At 39.4% G+C, this 14,453-nt stretch overlaps 1 protein-coding gene and 1 pseudogene across 3 annotated transcripts in view; one reads left to right on the plus strand and one right to left on the minus strand.

Moving 5' to 3' along the window:
• Positions 1-310: 310 nt before the first annotated feature.
• On the plus strand, positions 311-840 carry LOC122222590 (annotated as a pseudogene).
• Positions 841-11,978: 11,138 nt separating this feature from the next.
• Positions 11,979-14,453, minus strand: part of MAP4K5 (mitogen-activated protein kinase kinase kinase kinase 5) — a 110,487-nt gene continuing 108,012 nt past the window's right edge. For all 3 annotated transcript variants that reach the window (XM_042943183.1, XM_042943182.1, XM_042943181.1), the window contains one exon: positions 11,979-13,616. In XM_042943183.1, the coding sequence (XP_042799117.1) occupies positions 13,529-13,616 (88 nt within the window). In that variant the 3' untranslated portion in view covers positions 11,979-13,528. The remainder of the gene's footprint in view (positions 13,617-14,453) is intronic.

Consider the following 14,453-nt stretch of genomic DNA (forward strand, 5'->3'; position numbering starts at 1 on the left):
GGTTTGTGAGTTTGAGCCCCGCGTTGGGCTCTGTGCTGACATCTTACTCAGAGCCTGGAGCCTGCTTCTGGTTCTCTGTCTCCCTGTCTCTATATGCCCCTCCCCCACTCATGCTCTGTCTCTGTCTCAGAAATAAATAAACATAAAAAACAAATTAAAAAGAAAAAGCAGAAATATCTGTGCCCTTGAAGGATTCGATCTCCTGGGGGAAAAAAAGGACACCAAAGGACCTCAGAATGATGAGGGAAGGTGTGCTCTTTCCAGTGCCTCTGTGGCTGCTAGCAGGACTCAGTAAAAACATTAACACAACAAGTGGCAGAAAAGTCAAGATTTTGTGGATTACCTTTTCTTCAGGCGGCCGAGGAGATGGTGGTCATTCAGACTGAGCCTGCCTACCGAAAGTCACCAACTGTCTTTCAAAATAAGAAAAGTGTCCTACTTGGAGGACCTGGCAAGGAGAATCTCCCATGATACTACAGAAACTAGTGTGGGCTTCAAGATACCCAAGGAGGCCATCGAGGGCACCTATATTGACAAGAAATGCCCCTTTCCTGGTAATGTCTCCATCTGAGGGTGTATTCTGTCTGGTGTGGTGACCAGGATGAAGATGCATAGGACCACTGTCACCCCCTGAAACTGTCTCCACTACATCAGAAAGTACAATCACTTTGAGAAACGCCACAAGAACATGTCCATGCACCTGTCCCCCTGCTTCAGGATGTCCAGATCAGCGACATCGTCACAGTGGGCGAGTGCCCACCCCTGAGCATGACTGTACGCTTCAACGAGCTCAAAGTCACGAAGGCCGCTGGCACCAAGAAGAAGTTCCAGAAGTTTTGAAACTTGACATCTGTCCCACACCCCTAAAGAAATAAAGTTATTTTCTCAGTCAAAAAGAAGAAGAAGAAGAAGAAGAAGAAGAAGAAGAAGAAGAAGAAGAAGAAAGAAAGAAAGAAAGAAAGAAAGAAAGAAAGAAAGAAAGAAAGAAAGAAAAAAGATTTTGTGGATTACTTAAGTATCTTGAAATTCTGTCCTTATGGGCAGGGCAGACGTGGAGCCACCCTGCTAACTGGATGGTTCTATATTCCATTCCTTTGTTTTATAATCTACATCACTCTTATCTTTGATCTACCATGAGTGCCACATTTTGCCTAAGTGTGACAGAAATAGTCTAAAAATATGCTTTATGGTACATAGCAGGTACCTAACTAAAATTTGTTGAATAAAAATGCCATTTCTGGCACTCAGAAATGGGCTTTAGTGCATTGGTCAGTCACTGCTATTCCATGTCCCTAACTTAGTCTGAAGAAGAATGTTCAGAAATTATAAAAATAGGTAATCATGTGAATCTAATTGGGAACACTGGTCTTTCAAACAAAAATCCCACAAGTCAGGTATAAATGGATGGGAAAAAGATTCTTTGTCGCTGTTTGTACTCGATAATGATGGAATGACAGTAATGGAGATTAATTTATTACTTATCGAGTAACTGTTTCCTATAACATACTGTAGATGCAAAATTGAATTAATGTACAGTCCTTGTTCTCAGGCGTTAATTCCAAAGGAGAAGATAGAAATATCAATAATTGGAATATAGTATGGTAAGCCTTAATGAAAGCAAGTATGAAGTGTGATATTATAGTATTTTAAAGTACCGTAAAACCTTGGTTTGCAAGTATAATTCGTTCTGGAAACATGCTTGTAATCCAAAGCATATCAAAATGAGTTTCCCCATAAGAAATAATGGAAGCCCAGATGATTTGTTCCACAACCCAAAGATATTCATATAAAAACGATACAGTACTGTAATACAATACAAAATAATAAAGAAAATACAAAATATAAAGAAAAACAAATTAACCCGCACTTACTTTTGAAAACCTTCATGGCTGGTGTGAGGGAGACAAGAGAGAGGAGGGTTATTGTGTAGGGTGCCTTTCACTATAACTAATGGAATCACTGCTATCTATTGGCTCAGTGGAATCTTTTTCTGCATGGGGGCCATTGTATACACTTGCACGGATGTTGACTACAGTAAATTATTAATAAACTCTGTCATATACTGTATTTAATGTAACTGGCAATAAGGCAGCAGAGGAAAGGACCTATATCTGCAGGCAGGCTGACCTAGAATGAAGCCAAGCATTTCTAAGCTTACTCTTGGATGGAAAAGCAAAGGACTGTCCATAGGTGCTTTGAAGTGACAAAAAATACACTAGTGCCAGTTGTGGGCACCTTCCAACGTTCTGAAAAATCACTGATTTCTACAAACACCATGGCCTGAGACCTAGCATCTGACATGGGAGACGATCACCCACAATCCCACAGCAAGTGAGACAGAGAGAGACCCATTGGCTCAGTTGTGATCACGTGACATTCGGTGTCCCATACTATTTTGTATGGCAAGACATCGCTCGTTTATCAATTTAAAATGTGTTAGAAATGTTTGCCTGTCTTGCAGAACACCTGCAGAACAAGTTACTCACAATCCAAGGTTTTACTGTATTTGCATTTTGGGGAATTATATATGGAAAAGTGTAGAAAAGGCAACAATTAAAAAAAAAGTCTTCGTTTTCTGTGTTCTAGTGATTCCTACCATTACTATCTTAAGATCAAGTAGAGAGTTTGATAAAGGAGAGTGTGTATGTGTAAATCTAACACACACACACACACACACACACACACACACAGTTTCAAGTTGGGAAGATAAGATTTAACTTTTAAAATAATGGGAACTACAGTATGCTTGATAAATATGAAGACTAATAAGATGGCATTTGCAAATAATCTTCAACTTATCTCAAAAAGAAAATTGGAACCATCTTTAAGACCCAGGTCAAATGCCACATTATACAAAAAGTCTTAAATGCTGATTTATTTTTTGACAAAGAGAGGGAGAGAGAGAGAGAGAGAGAGAGAGAACGAGGATCTGAAACAGGCTCTGCGCTGACAGCAGAGAGCCAGATGTGGGGCTCAAACTCACGAACCGCGAGATCATGATCTGAGCCAAAGTCAAACACTTAACCAACTGAGCCACCCAGGCGCCCCTACACAAAAACTTTAACAGATCCTCCAGCTGGAACCAATCTCTCTCCACCATGTTGCCAGTCTGCCCGGTGTTAGAGCTCTTTTGCCTATGACCATCTCAAATTAGACTGTGAGCCCACTGAGAGCATGGACTTTGTTTTGTTCATGTTTGTATCCCTCCAAGTACAGTGCGACACCCACGGTAGGTATATGCTGAATTAAATTGAATGTTGGAAGCCTCTCTCAAAGAAGGGTATGCTATAATACTGGAAACCAGAATCCACATGCATTTTCAAAGGCTGGGAAGAGTTTAAGCTAACCATGTGAATTTATGGAACCACAATGAAAAAGTAGAATGTTAGTGTCTTTTGGCTAATCATAATTGATTAGATGACATTTTATTAATTTTAAGATATATGTCAAGAATATTAATTTATTGTTGCTTTACCAGATACTGAAAGTTTCTGTTCTAAGTTGCGCTTGTTAAAATGTAGCCATATAGAGAATTATATGGTAATACAAGGAAAAAGTAATTTGCAGAAGAGAGAATTCACTTAGCATTAGTTGCAGATAACTATCACATGAGTCTTTTTTATTAAATCTTCCTAAAAGCACTGCCTAGATAAAGGGCCACAGTAGAATGGAGATAAAGCAATTATACCTCCTTTTGGTGCCTCTATAATTCCAACTTTACAGATACTAGAAAATTAGTTAAGGGAAAGTGACACATATAATTTATTAGGTGACACTCTTGGTATTTGCATTGTTTAGATAGCATGTTAGTCCCTCTTTGGGGGATTATATGTGAAGTGTTCCCTCCATAACAGTCTAGGTCAAATATTGCCCCTAGATGTATTATTTGCCTATTTAATGTCTTTTGGTTCCAAAGTAACCCTTCTATATATTCTGTTCTGTTATGCGGGGGCCGCAATTCTGCAAACGATATTTTCAGAATCCATCCCAGTAAGGTTGGACCAACTGGAGACACAAGGAGGAGGACGGAGAGTGGAAAATGAAAAAAAAAACAACTTTCTTTCCATTTCTCTGGCTCTTCCTTATCTCCCTAGCTTCAACTTCTTTTGCCCCTTCCAGAACCCGAATTATTCCACACCTTCAGAGGTACCAGCATCAGCCCGGCAGCTCCTCTTCTCAAGGTAGGAGCCCCAACTTCCTGGGACCCTTCCTCTGAGCTCCTGATGAGCCTGTGGCAGCCGGGCAGCAGCCCCTCCACAGAGGTCAGAGCGCCAGTCTTGTGGGTCTTCTCCTCTGAGTCGCCAGGTTCTAGTGATCCCAAACTGGCCCCTTTCGTTCCTCCAGCCCTTATTGGTAGTAATTGCTTCCTGCAGCGGTTGTTCCTGGTTCCCTTCGTGTCCTATTTCTGCTTTGTCAATCCTCCAAGTCCACGTATTAATTCTCTAGTAAAATGGTTAGTGTTGTTTTTTTTCTATTTTTTAAAAATGTTTATTCATTTTTGAGAGAGACAGAGAGGCAGAGCACCAAGCAGGGGAGGGGCAGAGAGAGAGGGAGACACAGAGTCCGAAGCAGGCTCCAGGCTCTGAGCTGTCAGCACAGCAACCGATGTGGGGATTGAAGTCATGAACCGTGAGATCATGACCTGAGCCGAAGTCAGACGCTTAACTGACTGAGCCACCCAGGCGCCCCTAGTGTTGTTTCTTGTTTTGTTGCCTAGACTCTGATACATTTAGGCTCAATATTTTTAAATGATTTACTCCCAATACTGTCCTGTCTTTCAGAAAATTGGAAGGTATTTGCAATGTATCTGCATTTTACAGGAGCAAGACTCTTAAGAGTCAAAGAAAAATTTCTTAGTTATACATGAGTGAGTTACTGCATCACTGACTCATAATGTTCGTTCTAGTGTCGTTCAATACAACAAATATTTACTACCTACATACTGTATGTCAGGAACTGTTAGGTGCTGGGGATGCAAATCTAAGTGTTACTGTTCCTTAGCCTTAAGAGAGAAAGGGATTCCTGGGCACCTGGGTGGCTGAGTCGGCTGAGCGTCCAAGTCTTGATTTTGGCTCAGGTCATGATCCCAGGATCATAGGATCGAGCTCCACGCTGGGCTCTGTGCCGGGCACGGTACCTGCTTGAGATCCTCTCTCTCCCTCTCTCCCTCTGCCCCTCTCTCCCACTCTCGCTTTCCCTCTCTAAAATAAATTGTAAACAATTTAAAAAAACGAGAGAAAAGAATTCCTACTTATTATATGTAATAGGAGCTTTAATAAAGGATGCACAGGAGGTTGTGGGATCCTGGAGGAGAAGACTTTGTACTGCGCTTTAAGAAATTTAAGTGGATGCTGGTATTCACCGTGGGTTTTCAGAAACCATAAACAGAAATATATATGTGAAAGCTTGATATGGTCAGTGGTTTATATGGAGCAGTTACATGTCAAATGGTTGGGTTGCTCTGGCAGGTGCTCAAGGACTCAGATCACTGGATTCCTATGTCCCGTAGTTATCACAAAGAATCACAGTGAAGTAACTAATCCAGGAAGATTTAGATTTGAGAAAAAAGACCAGGATGAAGTCCTATATCTAAAGTTAAATGTTATATACACGGATAGATTTAATTTAGATTCAGAGTGTGCTAAATCTTAAACTTACCAAAATTACCAAGGGAAGAACTTGTGGGTGAGAATCGTAATGATTTAATGAACTATTTCACTCACACACGGGGAGTGGCTTGGGTTTTTTTTTTTAAGCTTCGCCACGTGATGGTTTATAACTACACAGGACATCTGTTGCTTTTACCAGCTCAGCATCCATTTGCCCTTTCGTTAAAAGCCATCTATTCCTTCTTCTGCTTTGGGTATCTGTCTCAGCGTGACTGTTGTTCAAGGCCTCTCACCCTCCATGGCCAAGCAGGTTCTCTCTTCCCTCAGAACCTCAATCTTGCCTGAACGGACACTGCAGAAGTGGATTTCTCCTGAGGCCCCAAGGGGCCGTTCACTGGCTCCTGCAGCCGGGTGTTCTCTGAGCCCAGTTTTACAGATTTTCTTCATAACAACCAAAGAAGAGCAGAGGAACCCTGACACAGGAGCTTAAGTCTCAATTATGTTGATTTCAGATGCAGTTTCCTCTGACTAGAATACTCTTTACCTCCCATCGTTACATTTCCAAATACTGTATTTCCTTCAGAGATATGGATTGAAGTGCACGCTCTTGTTGGTAGTTCCTCCTTTCTGACTTGCAGTATTTTGACTTGTGACTATACCGAAACTTACCCTTTCAACTGTAAATGGACTTTTGGGTTATTTTCAGTTTGGGGCAACAATGGATAATGTTGCTAGGAACAGTCATATAGCTTTTTGGTAAACATGTTTTTGAGATGTACACCTAGGATTGGAAATGCTGGGTTCTGAGCTTACGTGCCTGTTCAGCTTTAGTTTTTCCAAGTGATTGTACCAGTTTGCACTCCTACAAGCAGTATGTGAGTCCCTGTTGTTCCACACCCTCGTCAACACTTCATATTGTCTTCTTTCATTTTAATCATTCTAGTGTGTGATAGTATTTAGTCATTCATGTGTGATAGTATTGTGCTGTGGTCTTATTTGGTAGTGGCGTTATTGTTTTCATTTGTATTTCTCTGGTAACTAATGACTTTGAATACCTCTTAAAGTGTTTCCTGACCCCTTGGATATGCTTTTTCTGTTTAGCTTTATTTAGGTACACTTAAAGTATAATAAAATGTACAAAAAATGTGCAAAGTGTACAAATTGTATTTGAAGTGTACAAATAAATGATTTTAATAAGTTTACAGTTGTGCAGCTATCATCAGGGTCTAATTTTAGAACATTCCCATCATCTCAGAAAGAAACCTCATGCTCACTCACAATCACTCTGTATTCTGAACCCCTGCCCTGTGCACCTGCCCCTAATCTACCTTCTGTCTCCATAGATTTATCTTTCCTGGGCATTTCATAGAAATGGAATCATTACAATATGTGATCTTTTGTGACTCGTTTCTTTTTCTTTTCTTTTTTTTAATGTTTATTTTTTGAGAGGAGAGAGAGCATGAGTGGGGGAAGGGCATACAGAGAGGGAGACACAGAATCTGAAGCAGGCTCCAGGCTCTGAGCTGTTAGCACAGAGCTCGATGCGGGGCTTGAACTCATGGACTGTGAGATGATGACCTGAGCCAAAGTCAGACACTCAACCAACTGAGCTGCCCAGGCACCCCCCTGTGACTAGTTTCTTTTACTTAACATGTTCTTGAGGTTCATCTGCATTGTAGCATGTATCAGCATGTTGTTCCTTTTCATTGCTGAATAGTATTTCATTGCATGGATAGAACATACTTTGTTTACCCTTTTCCCAGTTGGTGAATATTTGGGTTGCTTCCACTTTTTGGCTGGTATGAATTCAGTTTTGGGCATTTGCATACAAGTTTTTATGTGCACATGTTTTCTCTTGGGAAGATACCTCAGAGTGGAATTGCTGGGTCACATGGCAAATCCATGCTTAACATTTTTAGGGAATTGCCAAACTGTTTTCCAAAGTGCTGCACCATTTTACATTGCCACTAGCAGTATAAACGCCTTGGCTTGTCCACAATCTCACCAATATTTGTTTTTGTCTGTCCTTTTCATTTTAGCCATTTTGGTGGTTGTGTAAAAGTACTGCGTTGTTGTTTTAATTTGTATTCATCTGACCACCAAGGAAGTTGGATACATTTCCGTGTATTTATTGACTACTTGGATGTTACCTTTGGTAGAGTGCTTGTTCAAAATCTTTTGTCCATTCTTCTGTTGTGTTGTCTGCCTTTTTTGTTTTTAAAGATTTTTTAAGTAATCTCTACACCCAGTGTGGGGCTTGAACTCCCAACCCTGAGATCAAGAGTCATGTGCTCTATGGACTCAGCCAGACAGGTGCCCCTATCTGCCTTTTTCTTAATGATTTGTGGAAGTTCTTTGGGTCTTCTGGGTAGGTCTTGTGTAATGCAAGTCTCTTTTCCATTTTGTGCCTTGTCTTTTCCTTCTTGTAAAGGTGTCCTTAGATGAACAGAGTATTTTAATTAAGTCTATTTTACCAACTTTTCCTTTTATGGTCAAAGTCTTACTGTTCTGTTTGGGAAATCTTTGCTTATCCCAAGTTTGTGAAGATGTTTTATTTTAAAAGAATTATAGTTGTATATATTTTAGATTATTTACAGTCTATCTGGTATTTCTTTTTGTTGTGTGAGGTAGCAGTCAAGATTCCCTTGATATTCTGTTATTGTTTCAACATAATTTATTGAAAAGGCTATCCTTCATTCCAGGGCAGTATCTGTCAAAAAATAAGGTAAGTGTGGGTGTGTTTCTGGACTCACGATTGTATTTCATTGTCTGTCTTCATGCCAATGTCACCCTATCTTAACTGCTATAGTAGCTTTATCATCTCTTGAAATCCGGTAGCCTAAGACTCCCAGGTTTGTTTTTTTTCTTCAAGGTTGTCTTAAGCTGGGGTACCTGGGTGGCTCAATCAGTTGAGTCTGACTCTTTGATTTTGGCTCAAGTCATGATCCCAGGGTTGTGGGATTGAGCTCCTTGTCAGGCTGGCGCTGAGCATGGAGTCTGCTTAAGATTCTCCCTCTGCCTGTCTCCCCAGCTCCTGCTCTTTCTCTCTAAAAAAACAAAACAAAACAAAAAAACCCCAAAAAGCTTGTCATGAGTATTCCTGACCCTTTGCATTTTATGTAATTTTAGAGTCAATTTGTCAATCTCCATAAAAGTATCTGCTGGAATCACACAGAATCTTTAAATCAACTGGCAGCTTTACAATATCAAACCTAATTCATCAACGTGGCATCATCTGCCATTTACTTAGGTCTTCTTTAATTTCATTGAGGTTTTGTTAGTTTCAAGTATACAGAGCTTGCATCTCATTTTTCTTACATATTTGATAGTTTCCTGTATTGTAAATGGAATCCTAAAATTTCATCTTCTCTTTATTACAGGTATACAGATGTATAATGCTGGCAGTGCATCCAGCTGCTTTTCCAAATTCATGATTTCTAACAGTTTTTTTGCAAATGGTATATTTATTCCTTTCCAAATCTTTCCATGTTTTTTTAAAAATTTCTTTGTTTTCTAGGTTTAGGAAAGTGACTAGGATCTCTATAAATAACAAGTTGTGAGAATGAAAACACTTGACTTGCTCCTTTGTCAAGGTAGATATATATATTTTTTTTTTTTGAGAGAGAGGTGGGGGGGGGGGGAGAGAGAGGGAGAGGGAGGAGGGAGAAGTAGACAGAGAGGGAGGGAGAATCTTAAGCAGGCTCCATGCCCAGTGCAGAGCCTGACTCCGGGTGGGTGTGGGCCTTGATCTCATGGCTCTGAGACCATGACCTGAGACAAAACCAAGAGTTGGATGCTTAACCGACTGAGCCACCCAGGTGCCCCACATAAGCTATTTCTTGATTTTTTTTTTTTTAAGTGTTTATTTATTTTGAGAAGAGAGAGACTTCAAGCAGGGGAGGGGCAGGGAGAGAAAGAATCCCAAGCAGGCTCTATGCTGTCAGCACAGAGCCTGATGCAGGGCTTGAACTCAAATTGAACTGTGAGATCATGACCTGAGCTGCAAACCAAGAGTCAGACGCTTTACTGACTGAGCCACCCAGGTGACCCATCTATTTCTTGATATTTAATTTTTAGGTATTATCCATTGATTTCCTACTATGGAAGATGAGGATCTAGATATTTTTCTACCTTATATCCATAACACCATGTCCTCTCCCACTACAAGTATGCTGTAATTTTGATTAGATTCATATTTGCTGTTAACAATGCTATGTCATTCAAACACTGGACATCATTTCTTTTCTATACACCATTTTCCTTTTCTGGAGTTAATTAACTGCCAGGTTTTTTTTGTTTTTTGTGGGGGGGGGTCAGATTTCAGTTTTAGATTAAAAAAAATTTTTTTTAATGCTTTTATTTTTGAGAGACAAAGAGAGAGAGAACGAGTAGGGGAGGGAGACACAGAATCCAAAGCAGGCTCCAAGCTGCAAACTGTCAACACAGAGCTCGGTGCGGGACTTGAACCCACAAGCTGGGAGATCATGACCTGAGCCAAAGTTGAACACTTAACTGAGCCACCCAGGCACTCCAGTCTTTCATAAGTTTTTGCTTAGAAACGATACCATCACTGATTGAAAGACCTTGAGGACCTTGAGAAACATCCCCTCCACCCACCTCTGATTTTAGAGGTGGTGGATAGTTCTAAATAGGCTCAGATTTATTGCCTGCTCTTTCAGCTGTCTGCTTCAGGGCCTTCTCTGACACTTAAGGAGCCTCCCTGGCCAGATGCACACAGTACACTTCAGGGGAGCATGCCCGTAATGCCCCAGCAACAACTCAACCATGAGTGGGAGTCTGTAGATAAATGCCCCAGGCACTTGTCTTTCAGGAGACCATCATGGGAGCTATCACAAAGCTTCTCAAAAGACCTGGTAGAATCAAGCTGCCACTGTCCACACAGCAAGGACTTCAATAATGCACCCTTATGTCAACATTTCCCACCTCTCCATCTCAATATTCTAAGTCCCTCACTCCCATTTTCTGGGGTCTCCAAAGAAAATGATCTTACTCTCAGTTCTTTTCTCAGTCTGTTTTAGGAGGAATCTCTTACTCTTTGCTAGGTGTCTAACTCTTAAGATACTGAGATGCATCAAGTATTTTATCAGTTTAATCTTTCTCAGTCTCTCCAGGAGTTTCTAGTATGCTGGTATGCTCTCCACGCCTGGTGTAGTGTCATCCTTGGATACCCCATCACCATCTACCAGGGATTTCCATCTCCCTCCTGTGTGGAAACCCATTTTCTGCGTCTAACGTCTTCATTTTGCTTAATTTATGCCCTTATTTTTATGAAGCACATCTTCTAGTAGCTTCCTGAGAAAGGCTATATGGGAGGTACAGTTTTTGAGAGCTTGTACCACCAAAAATATCTTAATTTTTACCCTTAGGTTTGATTAATAATTTATTTGGATCCAGAAGTTTGGGTTGGAAATTTCTTTCTGAGTTTTGAAGGCACTGCTTCTGGTGAAATTTGAAGCTATCCTGATTCTTATTCCTTGATGTATGACTTTCCCCTTTCCTTTGGAAACACAGATCTTCTCTTTGGCTCCCATGTCTCTGAAATTTCACAATGATGTGCTTTGGTACAGATTTTTAAAATCTATTGTGTCTTTTCAATCTGGGATCTGAAGTTCTTCAGTACTGGAAAAACTTCTTGAAATACTCTACTGATTTCTTCTTTGTTGTTTCTTTTGGATAACGGGCCTCCCCGGCTATTAGTCTTAACTCCCCCCCCCCCCCCCGCTTCCCCCAATGTTTCCATTTCTTTTTATTTTCTGAGAAATTTCTTCAACTTTATATTCTAAAGCTTCTACTGAATTATTCAGCTATGCTATCATATTTTCTAAGAGCTTTTTATTTTCTGAAAGCTCCTTTTTTAGTACTCTACTCTTGACTCATACTTGCAACATCTTTCAGAATATGTATTTTTTCTTTTGACATTATCCTGCATAGTCTGTTGCCTCTAAGTGCTTCTTTCCCATAACTGTTTTCTCCCTTTTATGTTACAGGTTTTCCTCAGGTATTTCATATGTCTTGGTTGTTTAAAAATTATTAATATCATAGGTCTGGATGCATGGAGTGGAGGGCATGTTCACTATGATTTTCAAGTCAGGATCTATTTAGGTCTTTCCACTTGAACTGGCCAGACTGCACAGAGAAGACTTCCAATACTGTTGGCGTGGGAAGGTCTGGCTGCCAGGATTCAGTGAGAGGAGGGCATTGGTCTTTGTATCCAGTGTGTATGTAAATATTTCGTTTTGAGTGGGGTCCCCTGCCATCTATTGTATCCAGTGTCCTTCAGTCCAGGGGCCCCATTTAACATACCCAAAATAAACAGGCACACACTTGCTGAAATCATATCGATGTGCATTTTAAAAGAAAATTTACTTTATATTTTATTTGCATAACATTTTATTGTTTGCGTATTGCATAGTGAAAAGAACAGAGTCACAAGACTCACGGTCTGGCTCAACCACCAACTTGCTGTGTGAACTGGGTAAGTCTCTTAACTTTGCTAAACGCTTATTTCCTCATCTGGAAAATGGAGATGATAACACTCCCTATTTTACAGAGCTGGTAAAGACTGAATGAGATCGTTCTACTGTTTTCTTCTCAAGTAACTGCTGAAGTAATCTATAGTTTGCTATTGCTAGCCTCTTGTTCATGATCTCAATGCTAGCTGTTCTCAGTAAATGTGTTAGGACAACAGGTACCAACGTGACACTTCAACTCTGAGTACTAACAATAGCAAAAGAGAAGCAAACTCAAAAATGGCCCTATCCTTTCTTATTTTCAGAATACTGGTTTTTATAATACTTATTTATACTATCCCATCAGGAATTCAATTTCATTTAAATATTTTTTTTCTTAAACCTACTCAAAATGAATACCTACATATGTGAAAAAACCCAAGATTACACATGTAGCTGCTTTACAGTCTCCCCTGTGGTACAGTATAAGTAAAATACATATCATGGGCAGTTAAATACATCCCCCCTTACATTCGGGATGATAATATATATGAATATTAATTTATTATGCATTATCCCTAATGTAAAAAAAAAATCACAGGTATATTATACTGCTTGTCGAGAATACATACACATGGTAGTCACATCTAGACATACATACCCCTTTAACAATACTTCAGCCATTATCAGTATCTTCTGTATGACCCCCTGCAACTATCTATAATTGAAAACACAAAACTCCCTTTTAAGGCGATTCTGGATGATACTGTATTATAAAATACTTGTATTAAGTAAAACTGCATGTATGCACTGAACCCAAACACTCTGCCTTTAACCCCTCAAAGTACTACTCTTGGAAGGTAAACAAAATTTTTATACATTATAAAAAAAATTAAGCTGCTCTGAAACCCTCCTCTGCTAAAAGTTACATACATTACACCACTCCAGCAAGAGATTAATAAATAAGGATTAAATATTCTATTTTACAAAAACATACAGAATGGCCAATGTAAAAGTGAAAGGCTTCTTTGATAATTTCTTTATCAAATTATGTTCATTAAGAAGGAATCAAACATGGTATAAAACAAGAAAACTGTCACTAAATTTATCTTTCTGAAGATAATCACGTGAGCTGTTATCTAAAAATATCATGGCACCCTTGTTACAAACATTATTTTTTTTTTAAAAAGACTGTGTTTCCTGGAACTAGAGGACTATTTGTCTCATAGCTTTTATTAAGCAAACTTGATATAACCACCACACAGTGGCAAGATAGAATCGCTGTTTCCAGCTACAGAAATATTGAATTCCACCTTAAAGTACAGATCACTTGAGATAGAACCCATTAAGAGCTAAAGTAAATCCTAGTGTAGTTTGTACTGAACTTAAGAGAGTTTTGCTTTCAATGGAGTATACTCATTTTCCTGTCACTGGAGATAGTTTTGGTGTTTAGTAACTATTCTCATGTCCAGCCAAGATGTACAGATTGCTGTGTGCAGTAGGATTTTCTGTTGGCCTACTTTCCAAAACGACAACCCTGCAATTAAACCAAAACAAAAGACTTAAGAGTGAAGACAGAGATTGCATGCTTCATTCAAATACTGATATCAAACCGTGAAAGAATATCACTGTTCAAAAAGATCACAGGTGCACTGTCAAATTCTGCTCTACACTTTATAGCTTAAAAACAAAACTAAGGATTGATGAATTTATGAATATGAGATATTGAAAACATTTCAGGATAGTCTCATCTTATTCCAACTAAAATCAAATTTGCTTATTTATATATGCCAATAGAAGGTAAAATAAAGCTTTTAGAATACAGCTGATTCTAGAACAACATGAGGGTTCGGGGCACTGACGCCCTGCACAGTTGAAAATCCATGCGTAACTTTTAACTCCCCCCAAACTTAACTATTAATAACCTACTGGCGACTGGAAACCTTACTGATAACATAAACAGTTGACTGACACATATTTTGTATGTTATATGCATTATATACTATATTCTTACAATAATGTAAGCTGGAGAAAAAAGTTATTAAGAAAATCATAAGAGAAAATACATTTACAGTACTGAACTCTATTGAAAAAAGTCTGCATACAAGTGGACCCATGCAGTTCCAACCTGTGTTGTTCGAGGGTCAATGATATACACAACGAGAAGGGAATGAATGAGAATAAAACAGGATTCTACGAGACGCTCATCCAAATAGTGATTCTGTGACTAGCCTGAATTTGAAGAGCAGAGGTTCTTAATCCTTGCCTCAGGACTGATGCATATTACAACGGCCAATTTTGCTGCACTAACAACTTTTGGTGGGAAGACAGGAAGGGAAGGGGACTTTATTAGTTGCACAGGTAGACAATATGG

Source organism: Panthera leo, chromosome B3 (genome assembly GCF_018350215.1).
Source record: "Panthera leo isolate Ple1 chromosome B3, P.leo_Ple1_pat1.1, whole genome shotgun sequence".
Classification (NCBI taxonomy): domain Eukaryota; kingdom Metazoa; phylum Chordata; class Mammalia; order Carnivora; family Felidae; genus Panthera; species Panthera leo.